The sequence below is a fragment of the Eschrichtius robustus genome, chromosome 16 (genome assembly GCF_028021215.1).
Source record: "Eschrichtius robustus isolate mEscRob2 chromosome 16, mEscRob2.pri, whole genome shotgun sequence".
Classification (NCBI taxonomy): domain Eukaryota; kingdom Metazoa; phylum Chordata; class Mammalia; order Artiodactyla; family Eschrichtiidae; genus Eschrichtius; species Eschrichtius robustus.
The window spans coordinates 83,406,022-83,418,273 of record NC_090839.1 but is presented as its reverse complement, the minus strand read 5'-3'; the positions used below and the strand labels follow the sequence as shown (position 1 = coordinate 83,418,273).

Here is a 12,252-nt window from a genome sequence, read left to right as displayed (position 1 = left end):
AGGCCAGGCGAAGGGTCCTCTTCTGCCAGATTTCAGAGATTCTGTCTCCTCAGTGGAAGGGTGCCAGGGCTCCAAACTGAGAAGAAGCCCACCACCCAAGGAAGGAGGCTGGAGGTCCCTGGGGTCAGTGGTGTGGGTGGGCTAGCCTGGCGCCCCTTCAGCAGTGCGCTGTGGCAAGGGGGCCACTAGGAACTCTAGCTCTTCATCTACTAGTTACTGAGCCTGCTCTATGTCCAGCCTCAGGCAGACCACGCTGGGCCTAGAGGAGACGGGAGGGGACAGATGGAAGGAGGAGGCACAGTTCAGCCCTCAAGCACCCCCAGACCAGACTGGTAGAGGCACAGTTAGACACTGAAGCTCTGTACTTGGCTGGGTGAGCTCCTGGCTGCAGAGCCACAGCTTCAGGGCTTTGAGAGAAGCAAAGAAGGCTGAGGAAGTCAAGGAGGGTTCCCTGGAGGAAGCAGAATCCCCAGGCACAGAGCTCAGCTGCTGACCACCCTACTCTTCCTTTTGCCCTTTTCCCCAGTACCTGGAGCCCTGGCCGCAGCTAAAGCTGCCAAGTACGGTGAGTGCACCCCACACACCATCCCTGACAGCACCTGGTCACCCAGCTCCCCTCCCCCTGGGCCAGGGCCCAGTGCCTGGAGCCTACAGCGCAGGGTTGGGATGGTCAGGATGGAAAAAGGCAGTTTCTAGGAAGCATTAATGATGGTTCAGCAGACTCTGGCTCCTGCCCACTAAATGCCTAGAGTGCCTCCAGCCCCAGGACAACCAAAACCGCTCTTCACATTTCCAGCCCCGCTGGGGGCAGTTTCACTTTGGTGAGGAGCATGGTCCCTAAGACCCCTCAGACCCTGACAGTTTCACGGGGCCCAAGGCCAGGGAGGGGCCGGGGCTGCTCTCCCAGCAAAGCCAGGACTCCTCATCTGGGCCCCTGCCTCCCTGTCAGCATGACTGCGCCCGCCACGAGCCACGAGGACGTGGCAGACCTGCCCTCCCCCCGCACTTGGCACTCGGGCAGCCCCGCCTGGCCAGATCCACACCGTCTATGTCCCCCTGCATTCCCGGCCTCCTGGGATCTGGGCCGGGGCCTCCGCCAGGGAACTGCCAACCAGGCCTGGCCGGTCCACGTGGGGCCAGTTTCCACCTCGGAAAATCCCAGCTTCCTCAGCCCCCGCCCACGGCGGGACTGATGACCCACAGGCCCCTCTCCTGTTCCTCGCTGGCGGCTCTGCTGGCCTGAGTTCGGCAGCCATTGCCAGGGAAACAGAGCAGTTAAGGGCTCTGGCTCCGAAGTCATTTCCTGCCCATGAAACCTTGAACACATTGCTTAACCACTGCTGTGCCTCAATTTTCTCATCTGCGAAATGGGGCTAATAGTACCTACCTTTCCTGCCGCCCGGAGCAGTCTGATAAGTGTGACACGCGGACCATGAGTGTCCCCCTAAAGCGCTAGCTGTAACTCCTGCTGCTGCCGCTCCTGGCAGCTCTGTACTGGACAGTGGTTCACACTCAGAGGTCCTTTCACTCTTCAAACACCTATAGGTGAGCAGGCGTAAGGATCATGATCTCCTTTATAGAGATGCAACTCTGCGGCTCAGAGAGGTGACAGCTATGACGAGTGGAGAAGCCAGATTCAAACCCAGGGCTGTCAGGACCTGAGACTAGTCCTCCACCCTTGGCAGCCTGTGGCCACAGCCACCACTGTGACCACCTGCAGGTCCCAGCGCCAGCCCGGGAGGAAGGAGAGGAGACAGGCAGGCTGAGGCTCAAGGGGGTGTGCCCTTGCCCGATGGGTCAGGGCAGAGCTCTACCTCAGACCCAGGTGTCTGGTTATGGACTTCTGTCCAATGTTCCTTCCACTAGGTCACATGGCCTCAGCCACCTGTCTACTTGCCTAGTAGCCCTAGGGCCGGGAGACCCTGTCCTTCAGAAAGGGGAGGATTGACTTTTTGTCCTCTCTCCACAGGAGCAGGAGTGCCTGGGGCCCTTGGAGACGTTGGAGGTCTTGGCGGAGTCGGTGTCCCAGGTGGTGTGGTAGGTGAGTTGAAACCCCAGGACAGGCTGGGCATTGAGGGGGACTGACCCATGGAGAGTCCCGCCCTGAGCCCCCTCTGTGTCCCCAGGAGCCGGACCTGATGCTGTGGCTGCTGCCGCCAAAGCTGCCGCCAAAGCCGCCCAGTTTGGTGAGCACAGGCTTGAGGCGGGGCTGCCGCCAGGCTTCTAGGGTTTGACAGGAGGGGAGGGGTCCTGACCACGCACCATGGAGCACATATTCCCTGACCTGTTCCTGAGGCCCTCAGAGGCATCGTCTCCCAGGGGCCCGGCCCACCTCCTGGCCCCACTAGCCCTCCAAGGCCCTGGGGGCTCAGGCTCCACCTGGGCCCTGGGATGATCTCCCCACCCCCCCCCCCACCTCCTCCCGCACCCCACCGCGGACAGACCAGCTGCTCTCACGTGCGGGGATTAATGCACAGCTCTCTCCTCAGGGCTGGGGGTACCCGGTGGGCTCGGAGTCGGTGGGCTCGGAGTCGGAGGGCTTGGAGTTGTCCCAGGGGCTGTGGGCCTTGGAGGTAAGGGGTACCCTGGAATCAGTGAGTGCATGACCGCCCCCTTCTCTGGGCTCCTGCAGCATTTGGAGGGGCCTGAGCAGGCTTAGCGAGGGCTGCCCCTTGCGGCTGGGTGTCCCAGTCCCCTCCCTCTCTTTCAATTCACCCAACCACCTCAAGTGGGAGTTCATTAGGATAGCGATGGTTATGCCCATTTTCCAGAGAAGAAAAGCAAAGCTTGGAGGGAAATTACTTTCCCAAAGTCTCTGCCATCATGGTGGACCTTATGTTAACATTTCTCTCTCTTGGGTCATCATTGTGTCTCCCTACCTGACCTGGCCTGAAGTCTCTTACCCCATGTCCTCCACAAGGCTGGCCACACAGTAGGAGCTTAATAAAGACTTCTGGAAAGATGGACGGATGAAGGCGGGGTGGAGGGATGGTGGAAGGATGAGTCAGTAGGCAGATGGCAGATCGGTGAGCAGGTCAGGAGGGGGACATGACTTGGGGAGGGAGGAGATATTCCTGGGCCTTCATGCTCCCCATCTCCCCAGGTGTGTCCCCAGCTGCAGCTGCTAAAGCAGCCAAATATGGTGAGTTGCTCCCGACGCCTCCCTCTGCCCAGGCCTGCAGGCTGCTTACGTACGCCCCACCCCCACTGCCCTGTCCCCGCCCCGGCGCAGGCCTCAGTCCTGCTCACGATACCCCTGAAGGCACATCCGGGAGATCCCTGACCCCAGACCCCAGAGGGGATGCTCAGGGTCCCTTAAACTGTGGCTCGTCCTGACCCCCATCTGCCCTCTTCTCAGGTGCCGCTGGCCTTGGAGGTTTCCTAGGCGCCGCCAGGCCGTTCCCACTTGGAGGTAGGGACCACCTCTGCTGTGAAATCCTCAGCTCGGCCCGGCCCTGGAGGAGGCCTGGCTGCCTAGCAGCTGGGACTCTGAAGCTGCATCTGGCACAGGGGCACAGAGAGAGGGTGGAGGGGACAGTCCAGGAGAGGAGGCATCCTGGGCGGAGGGGACAGTCCAGGAGAGGAGGCATCCTGGGCGGAGGGGACAGTCCAGGAGAGGAGGCATCCTGGGCGGAGGGGACAGTCCAGGAGAGGAGGCATCCTGGGCGGAGGGGACAGTCCAGGAGAGGCGGCATCCTGGGCGGAGGGGACAGTCCAGGAGAGGAGGCATCCTGGGCGGAGGGGCGGGCCTCAGGGTCAGGTGGGCACATGTGCCTCAGGCACCAGGCCGACGAGCTGAGGCCATGGAGCCACTTCCCAGGATGCCAGGAGGGGACCAGCTTTGTTAAGAAAGCTGCTTTGGCAGTGGGGAGGGGGCAGTGGGAGGAGGCGGTCCTAGTCGGAGAGGCAATAGCTGGCAAGGCTGGGGTGGGCCCTGCCCCTGCCCCCCACCAACCCCAAACCCCTCCTGCAGGGGTCGCAGCAAGGCCTGGCTTCGGACTGTCTCCTATTTTCCCAGGTATGACCAGGCTCCCCCCGCCCTGGGCCCCATCCTTCCTCCTTCCCCTGGTTCAGCTCCTGCTCAGAAGGGCTGAGCCAGGACCCGAAGGGTACCCCACGCCCTCAGATTGCACAGAGTTGGCTTTCCCCTTCTCCTCTCCCTCCCGTGCCAGGCCAGGGAGCATTAGCTTTTCCAACACACCATGTTCACATGAGGCAAACTGAGGTTCAGAGAGTGCCACAGTCACTGATAGTCACTGATAGAGGCAAAGCCAAGGGCTTCCAACACCCAAGCCCAGAACTTGGCCCCTCTCAGACGAGGCCCAGGCTGCCCGGGAGGGCTTGGCGGGCACCCCAGAGGTGGGCACACTCACGACCCCTCTCCTTGCCTTGTAGGTGGCGGAGCCGGGGGCCTGGGAGTCGGTGGTGAGTCTATCATAAGAACAAGGGGCCCCAGTTCAAGCAGGGCCCTGAGCTCCTTTGCAGGGCGGGGGTCGATCCTGCTGAGGGAGCGGCTAGTGCAGCCACGGCCCTGGGCTGGCCCTCTGGCGTGGGGACCCGAGGGAGCCCCACGGGGAATCACAGAAGCTGAAGTCAGCCCTGGGATGTGGGGATATGGGGACCCCGATTCCTGCGGCTCCCAGCCGGGCACTCGACTGGGCACCAGGAGTGAGACAGGGACCTGGGTCAGCCTGGGTCTTAAGGTCTAACCAGAGAGGTTGACAAGGTCCCATAGAAAAGGAAAGAAACTGTAGGGGAAGAACAAGGCCTGTTCAAGCAGGTGGTCAGGGAGGCTGAGCCTGGAGCCTGTCAGTGGGGGGTAAGGCTGCCCCTGGGAGGCGTGGCCAGGGTCTGACTGTGGTGGGAGAAGGCGCCGCAGAGCTGCTCAGTCCTCCACAGGCAGCAGGCCATCTGCAAGGAGCGAGGTTGGACAGGAGGGTAGGGCCGGGGTCAGAGAGGCCTTTGGAACCCGCTGCTGCAAGATGGAGGCGCGTGGAGGGGCGGGGGGGGCGGGGCGGGAAGGCCTGGCCTCCTCACCAATCCCGGCCTTCGCTCCACAGGCAAACCTCCCAAGCTCTACGGAGGGGCTCTGGGAGCCCTGGGATACCAAGGTGAGTAGAGACTCAGCCCCTGGAAGTGGGCGGGGGGGGGGGGGGGGGGGGGTGGGAGGGTGGGTGTCGGGCAGAGGCGGAGTGATGGGACCCGTCAGCCTGGGAGAGAGGGCAGCACGTCAGACGAGGCCTGGCAGGGAGTGGGGAGGCTGGGGCAGAGCTGGACACCTTACCCACCCGTTCTTCTACCTGCGACACAGACACGCAGAGCTGAGAGTGGGCCCAGGACCCTCCAGGCTCATCCAGGCCAGGCCTGGCAGCCCCTCCCTCCCTGGTACCCACACCCGCCCCTGCAGGGAGGAGCCGAGAGAAAGAGAAGGGATGAGGAGGAGGGAGGGGCTGGGAGGGGCAGAGAAGGAGAGAGAGAATGGAGGCGACAACAAAGGGAGCCCTGGAGTCAGGGGGTCGGAGGGGTGGACCCGGCAGGGTGGGCAGAGGCGGCCCAGAGCCACACCCTTGCTCCAAGATGCAGATGTGCCTCTGGCAGTGTGTGTGGGGGGGGTCTGATCACCAGCCCTCAGGCATCTCCCAACGATGCCCAAAAGAGACCCAGAGAAGCCCCAGCTCCGCCCCTGTGCCCAGCTCAGGCTGCGGATCCCCTTCCCCCCCGCCACCTGCTTCCCACTGAGCAGATGAGACAGCCCAGGCCAGGGCAGGGAGAGGCAGAGGCAAGAGCAGCCTGACCTCGTCCAGGGCGCCCAGCTCTCAGTCAGGCACCAGCTGGTGCCTGTGGTCCTGTCACACAAGCTTTCTTTTCTTTTTGTTGGCTTTCTTTCCCAACAAACACCCTGGATGAGCTTCACAGAGAGAGAGAAAGATGGTGCTCACTGCCACCAGGTGGCAGTAATGAGCCACATCTAGCTCCCCCAAGGGTAGGCGCTACCCCAGGCCCTACTACCAGACTTCGGTGCCTTGATGATTTGAAATAAGGTTAACCAATCAGACCCTCTGCATGAGAGGGCAGGAGTCCTGCTACCACCCACCTGCCCAGTGGGAGTTTGTACAGCGGAAGAGTTCAGAGAGTGGCCTGGGGTCGTGTCCAGGCTTCCCGTGGCTTCTTGGAGCCTCTGTTCCCTGCTGTGATGATGTGGGTGCTAAGAACAGCTTGGAGTTGGGGGGAGTGGGCAAGGGCTTGAGAAGCGACCAAGACTGACCCTTGTGTGTGCCTCCCCGCACCCAGCTGGGGCCTGCCTGGGGAAAGCCTGTGGCCGGAAGAGAAAGTGAGCTTCCCAGGACCCCTGACTCACGACCTCATCAACGTTGGTGCTACTGCTTGGTGGAGAATGTAAACCCTTTGTGACACCCCCCCCATCCCATGCCCCCTCCTAAGTTCCCACCCCAGGAGGGAACAGGGCAGGCAGGGTGGCCTTGGAAATCCACAGGGCAAGGAAACAAGAGAGTGGTGGCCAAGTGGGCCCCTGGAAGCCCCCTGTTTCAGAGGCAAGGGGTGGGTGGGCTTGGCCCCTGCCCCCACCCCCTTCCCACCCAGGAGCTCCCCCTCCACACACTCCATCTCCAAGGGAACTTGGTGCTACGTACTGGTGCTCTCATTCTTCCTGCGGGGAGGGAGGAGGGAAGGGCAGCCCCTTAGGGAACCCCTTCCCTGGGGCTCCTCTGAAGATGGTGCAGACACTTCCTGGGCAGTCTCACCTCCCCCTGCCCACCAGGACCCACCTCTGGCTGCGGTCCAGTTGGTACCCAAGCATCGAAACCCTCAAGCTGGATTCGGTCACACTATCTCTTGGCCCCCTTGGCCCACTCTCCCCTACCAGTCGCTATTCCCCATGTCTGGGGCACCTTCAGGTCGGAAGATTCCCCCCATTGGGAATAGCCCTCTTGCTCTTGTGGAATTCATCCGCCCATCTGCCCATCCGTCCATCCGTCCTGGCCCCCATTTGGCTGCCCGGCACCGCTAGCTGGCTGGGCGCCCCTACCATCAACTCGATTAACCTGTCATGGCAGCCTGTGCCCTGCCTCTGCCCCACCACACACACCCCTACGTAGGGGCCCTGAGCCCAGGTTGTGAGGGGCTGTGCCGACTGGGGCAGCAGGAATCTCCCCCCAAAACTGGGTCTCCCCCCACGCAGTACTGTATCCCCGGTCCCCCCCCCTGGAGCCACTGTACTTCAGAGCATTTCCCCCCCTGTCCCGCCCATCTCTTTGTGTCTCGCTGTGATAGATCAATAAATATTTTATTTTTTGTCCTGGATATTTGGGGATTATTTTTGATTGTTGATGTTCTCATTTGGTTTTATTTTTGTGGTTTATGGGGGAAAAAAAACTTTTTTTTTTTTTTTTTTCTGATCTGGGGAGCTACATCCCCAGTAGAAGATTCATTTTAATCACTTTCGTATAACTCTGAGTGAAACACAGATTTTTTTTTTTTTTTAAATAAGAAAAGAGAATTAACTGCTTCAGAAAAGACTAATAAATGAAAACCTTTTAAAGGAAACTATGTCTTGGCCTCCTTTGTAATCCCTCATCTGCCTTCAGCTCCTGGTCCAGGTAGGGAACAGGGTTCGGCCTTGGGGAACCTGTTCAAAATGTATTTAGGGGGCTGCCAATCGCCTGCCATTGGCTTCTGGTGAATTGATCCGTCTCCTAGTTCAGCATGTCCTTTAATAATGATAATCCCTTTGTAGGGGAAGCAGAGCAGCCAGCCCTACACATGCCCACCCACAGTGGGTCTCATTCCTCTGAGGATGTGGGTTCACCCACCCAGACACTCCTTCCCCAGCCCTCACCCCTTAGGTCCAAGTCCTTGGCCTCTAGATGCTGAGAGTACAGATGGAGGAAACAAAAATGACCCTTCTGTCCAGACCAAACCCTTGGCCTTGGTGAACAGCCTTGCAGAGAGAAAAGAAATGGCCCGGGGCTTCCCTGGGGGCGCAGTGGTTGAGAATCCGCCTGCCAATGCAGGGGACACGGGTTCGAGCCCTGGTCTGGGAAGATCCCACATGCCGCGGAGCAACGAGGCCCGTGAGACACAACTACTGAGCCTGCGCGTCTGGAGCCTGTGCTCCGCAACAAGAGAGGCCTTGATAGCGAGAGGCCCGCGCACCGCGATGAAGAGTGGCCCCCACTTGCCGCAACTGGAGAAAGCCCTCGCACAGAAACTGAGACCCAACACAGCCATAAATAAATAAATAAAATTAAAAAAAAAAAAAAAGAAATGGCCCGACCTCAGAAAAACAGATGGATGTTTCCCTCTAAACATCCCCTCTAAGGAAGACTCACTGTCACACATGGCCACTAGGGCACCACTTTACTTCTTTACAAAACATAACAAATGATACCCTGCAGGTGGCAACAGGAGGCTCAGTACTACCCTTGGATGCACCAATTCCCCAGGGTCGTCCCCCTCCCCTCAGGGCTACAAATCCACAGAGCATGGGGATGTGCCCCCCTGGAGCCCACAACTCCCTTCTAGAGCACACTCTTGGGTACCAGATTCTGGAATTTCCTCCGCAGACCACCAACTCCACTTCCAGGGCCCACATGGCCTCATGTGTGCATCCGTCCCCCTGAGAGCGAACCCCATGGTCAGTGGGCACTCGTGGAGGCCAGAAGGATGGCGAGGGAGCTGTTTGTTGGGAGTGTGGGTGCAGTCTGCCGTGCAGACGGCAGCAGACGGCAGTATGGGTATCCGTGCGCCTGCGCACAAGGACCCTGTGGAAAGAGCAAGGGGGTGGGGCGATGCTCAGGGACAGCTTCCCAGGGGACAGCAGAGCACAGGAAGCAATCTACCAGGCAGAGAATAGAGCAGAGAGTAGGGAGGGTCAGGCCTTTCAAGCAGGAAGGGCAGCCCTGTGATGGTTCTGACTGCCTGGTGGGAGGGAGCAGAGCCGAGCAAAGGCGAAGGATGGATCAGAAGCGGGTAGGGGGTAGGTTAAAGGAGACCACGGGGTGGGGGGCTGCTGTGACATTCAGTGAGGAGTGACAGCCTGCCCAAGAGTAGTGGCAAACCAGATTCATTCATTCGTTCACTTGTTCAGCAAAAAGATCCCTTGCTCATCCTGGGAAACCCCTCAGCCCCAGGCAAATTGGGATAGTTGGTCACCCTCCCTTCCAGAGACATCTATTCATCATGCACAAACATATACACATATTAGTTGCATTACTCAGCATCTTGGTGTTATTTTAATCAAAACTATGTTTCAAAGATCATTCCTTATCAGCTGTATATTCATTTAACAAATACTTATGGAGTTACCTACCATGCACTAGGTATGGTTTTAGAAGCTGAATATACAGTAGTAAACAAAATGGGCAAAAATCCCTTTCCTCATGGAGTTAACATACCAGTAACTATATCTGTTGTATTTATTTAATCACTTTGCTATTATGACCAATGCTGTCCTGGACATTTGTGTGTACGTATCTTTCCTACATGTCAGTGTGAGTTGGTCTATAGCAGCACCGTCCACAGAACTTTCTGTGATGATGGAAATGTCCTCTATCTGCTGTGTCCAGTGTGTAACCACTAGCTACGTGGGCTCTTGAGCTCTAAAAATATGACTAGTGAGACTAAGGAATTGAATTTTTAATTTTGTTTTTTAATTTAAATTTTTAAGTGTAAATAGCCACAGTATTGGATGATACAGGTCTATGGGAGAAAGTCCTGAAAATAGAAAAGATAAATCAAAAAACAAAAAAGATCCCTTGCTCATCCCTCTGCAGCTCTCCAGCCTCTGAAAGTTGGCCAGCCCCAGCATTCAGCCCTGGCGCCTCCCTGCTTCGATTTCTCATAATTCATGGCTTTAAATACCACGTATGCGTTGGCAGTTCCCAAACTGACACCTCCAGCGCAGACCTCTCCCCTGAACCCTGGACTTGCACGTTTTCAAGGTCAGTTCTTAACATCTCCACCTGGAAGTCTCATAATCCTGCGTAGCATGGGTCCGCCCACCCCCACCAAAACCTGCTCTCCTCCCCACCTTCCCCATCTCAGTAAACAGCAGCTCCAGTGGTTCAGGCCAGCAGATTTGGAGACTTCTTCTCCTCCCACGGCCCACACTAGATTCACCAGCAAATCCTGGGTCACTGCCTTCAGAAGATAACCAGAGTTCAACCACCCCTCCCAACCCCATGCCCTGGTCCACCAGCAGTTCTTGCCCGGGTGACTGACACAGCTTCCAGACACGGCTCCCTGATTCTGCCCTGGCTCCCCTTCAGCCTTCTCTCCACACAGCAGCCAAAACAATCCTTTTAAAACATAAGTCAGCTCAGGTCACACATCTGCTCAAAATCCTGCTGTGGCTCCCGTCTCATTCGGGGCCCAAGCCAGAGGCCTTTCAATGGCCGAGGAGCCCCTACCTGAGTTGGACCAGGTGTTCTGACCAGCTGTTTGACCAGCATCCTGCTACTCGGCCCCCTGCCAGGCCGTGTGGTTACACTGCCCTCTTCCCTTCCCTGCAGGCAACAGGCCACCCCTCTGCAGCCTCCACGTCTGCTGTCTCTCCTGCCCAGAAAGCTCTTCCCTCTGTTATCAGCGTGCTTGGCATCCTCACCTCTTTCAGGTCTGGATTCAAATGTCACCTTCTCAGAAAGTCCTTCCCTGACCCCCTTTCTAAACCTGCAAACTATAGGGAGTTCCCTGGCGGTCCAGTGGTTAGGATTCCGAGCTTTCACTGCAAAGGACGTGGGTTCAATCCCTGGTCAGGGAATTAGGATCTTGCAAGCTGTGCAGTGCGGCCAAAAATAATAATGATAATTAAATAAAATTGCAAACTATACCTTCCTCCCCCACTTGGGAGACCAGTGACTTGGCCCTGCCTTCTCTTTCTCCAGAGCACCCATCACCAGTACCCATCATGTCACCACATAGCACAGTATACTTTGCGTCTTTGTTTATTGTCTGACTCTCCCCACCAGAATGCAACTCCCTAAGGATAGACATTGTTTTGAGATCAAAATAGTTTAAACTCCCTGCTTTCACTAGTTATACACTCTGGTAGAGAGGTGGTAATGGTAAGCAAATGTGCTAGGCTGATAATAGCTTCAAAGGTATCCAGGTCTTAATCCCTGAAACCTTGTAAATATTACTGTTATTAGTCTGCTCAGGCTGTCATAGCAAATTGCCACAGGCTGAGTGGCAGAAATTTATTTCCTCACAGTTCTGGAGGCTGGAAGTCCAAGATCAAGGTGTCCACAGGGTTGGTTTCTCCTGAGGCCTCTCTCCTTGGCGTGTAGGTGGCTGTCTTCTCCCTGTGTCCTCACATGGTCTTCCTTCTGTGCATATAAGTCTCTTACTCTCCTCTTCTTATAAGGACGCCAGTCATAGTGGATTAGGGCCCACTCTGATGACCTGTTTTAACCTAATTGCCTCTTTAAAGATTCTATCTCCAAATACAGTGACATTCTGAAGTTGTTGGGGGTTGGGACTTCGACATATGAATTTTAGGGGGGGATGCAATTTAGCCCCTAACAGTTACCTTATATGGAGAAAGAGTCTTTGCAGATGTGATTAAGTTAAGGATCTTGAGATGGGGAGATTATCCTGCTGGGCCCTAAATGCTATCACAAGTATCCTTAAAAGAAGCTGGAAGAATTGTATGCCAACAAATTGAATAACCTAAAGAAATGAATAAATTCCTAAAAACACACAACCTGCCAAGACTGAATTGTGAAAAAATGGAAAATCTGAAGAGACCAATGACAAGAAAGGAGAACGAATCAGTAAGCAATCCTCCCAGAAAAGAAAAGTCAAGACCAGACGGTTTCCACTGGTGAATTCTACCAAATATTTAAAGATGAATTTATACCAATTCTCCTGAAACTCTTCCAAAAGATTGAGGAGGAGAAACAGTTCCAAGTTCATTCCAAGAGGCCAGCATTACCCCGATACCAAAGCCAGACAAAGACACTACAAGAAGAGGGCTTCCCTGGTGGTGCAGTGGTTAAGAATCCGCCTGCCAATGCAGGGGACACGGGTTCGAGCCCTGGTCCGGGAAGATCCCACATGCCGCGGAGCACTAAGCCTGTGCGCCACAACTACTGAGCCCACATGCCTAGGGCCTGTGCTCCGTAACAAGAGAAGCCACCGCAATGAGAAGCCTGTGCACTGCAACGAAGGTAGCCCCTGCTTGCCACAACTAGAGAAAGCCCGTGTGCGGCAACGAAGACCCAACACAGCCAAAAA

At 56.6% G+C, this 12,252-nt stretch overlaps 1 protein-coding gene and 1 pseudogene across 13 annotated transcripts in view; both read left to right on the top strand.

Annotated features, from left to right (window-relative positions):
• Positions 1-7,320, top strand: part of ELN (elastin) — a 32,951-nt gene extending 25,631 nt beyond the window's left edge. For 11 of the 13 annotated variants that reach the window (XM_068565261.1, XM_068565259.1, XM_068565257.1 and 8 more), the window contains 10 exons: positions 527-565; positions 1,970-2,041; positions 2,127-2,186; positions 2,490-2,573; positions 3,104-3,142; positions 3,359-3,412; positions 3,974-4,018; positions 4,396-4,425; positions 5,061-5,111; positions 6,292-7,320. In XM_068565261.1, coding sequence (XP_068421362.1) covers positions 527-565; positions 1,970-2,041; positions 2,127-2,186; positions 2,490-2,573; positions 3,104-3,142; positions 3,359-3,412; positions 3,974-4,018; positions 4,396-4,425; positions 5,061-5,111; positions 6,292-6,335 — 518 coding nt within the window. In that variant the 3' untranslated portion in view covers positions 6,336-7,320. The remainder of the gene's footprint in view (positions 1-526; positions 566-1,969; positions 2,042-2,126; positions 2,187-2,489; positions 2,574-3,103; positions 3,143-3,358; positions 3,413-3,973; positions 4,019-4,395; positions 4,426-5,060; positions 5,112-6,291) is intronic. The other 2 variants (XM_068565262.1, XM_068565253.1) reach the window with 2 other exon arrangements.
• LOC137778310 (uncharacterized) lies at positions 6,401-7,320 on the top strand (annotated as a pseudogene).
• Positions 7,321-12,252: the final 4,932 nt, after the last annotated feature.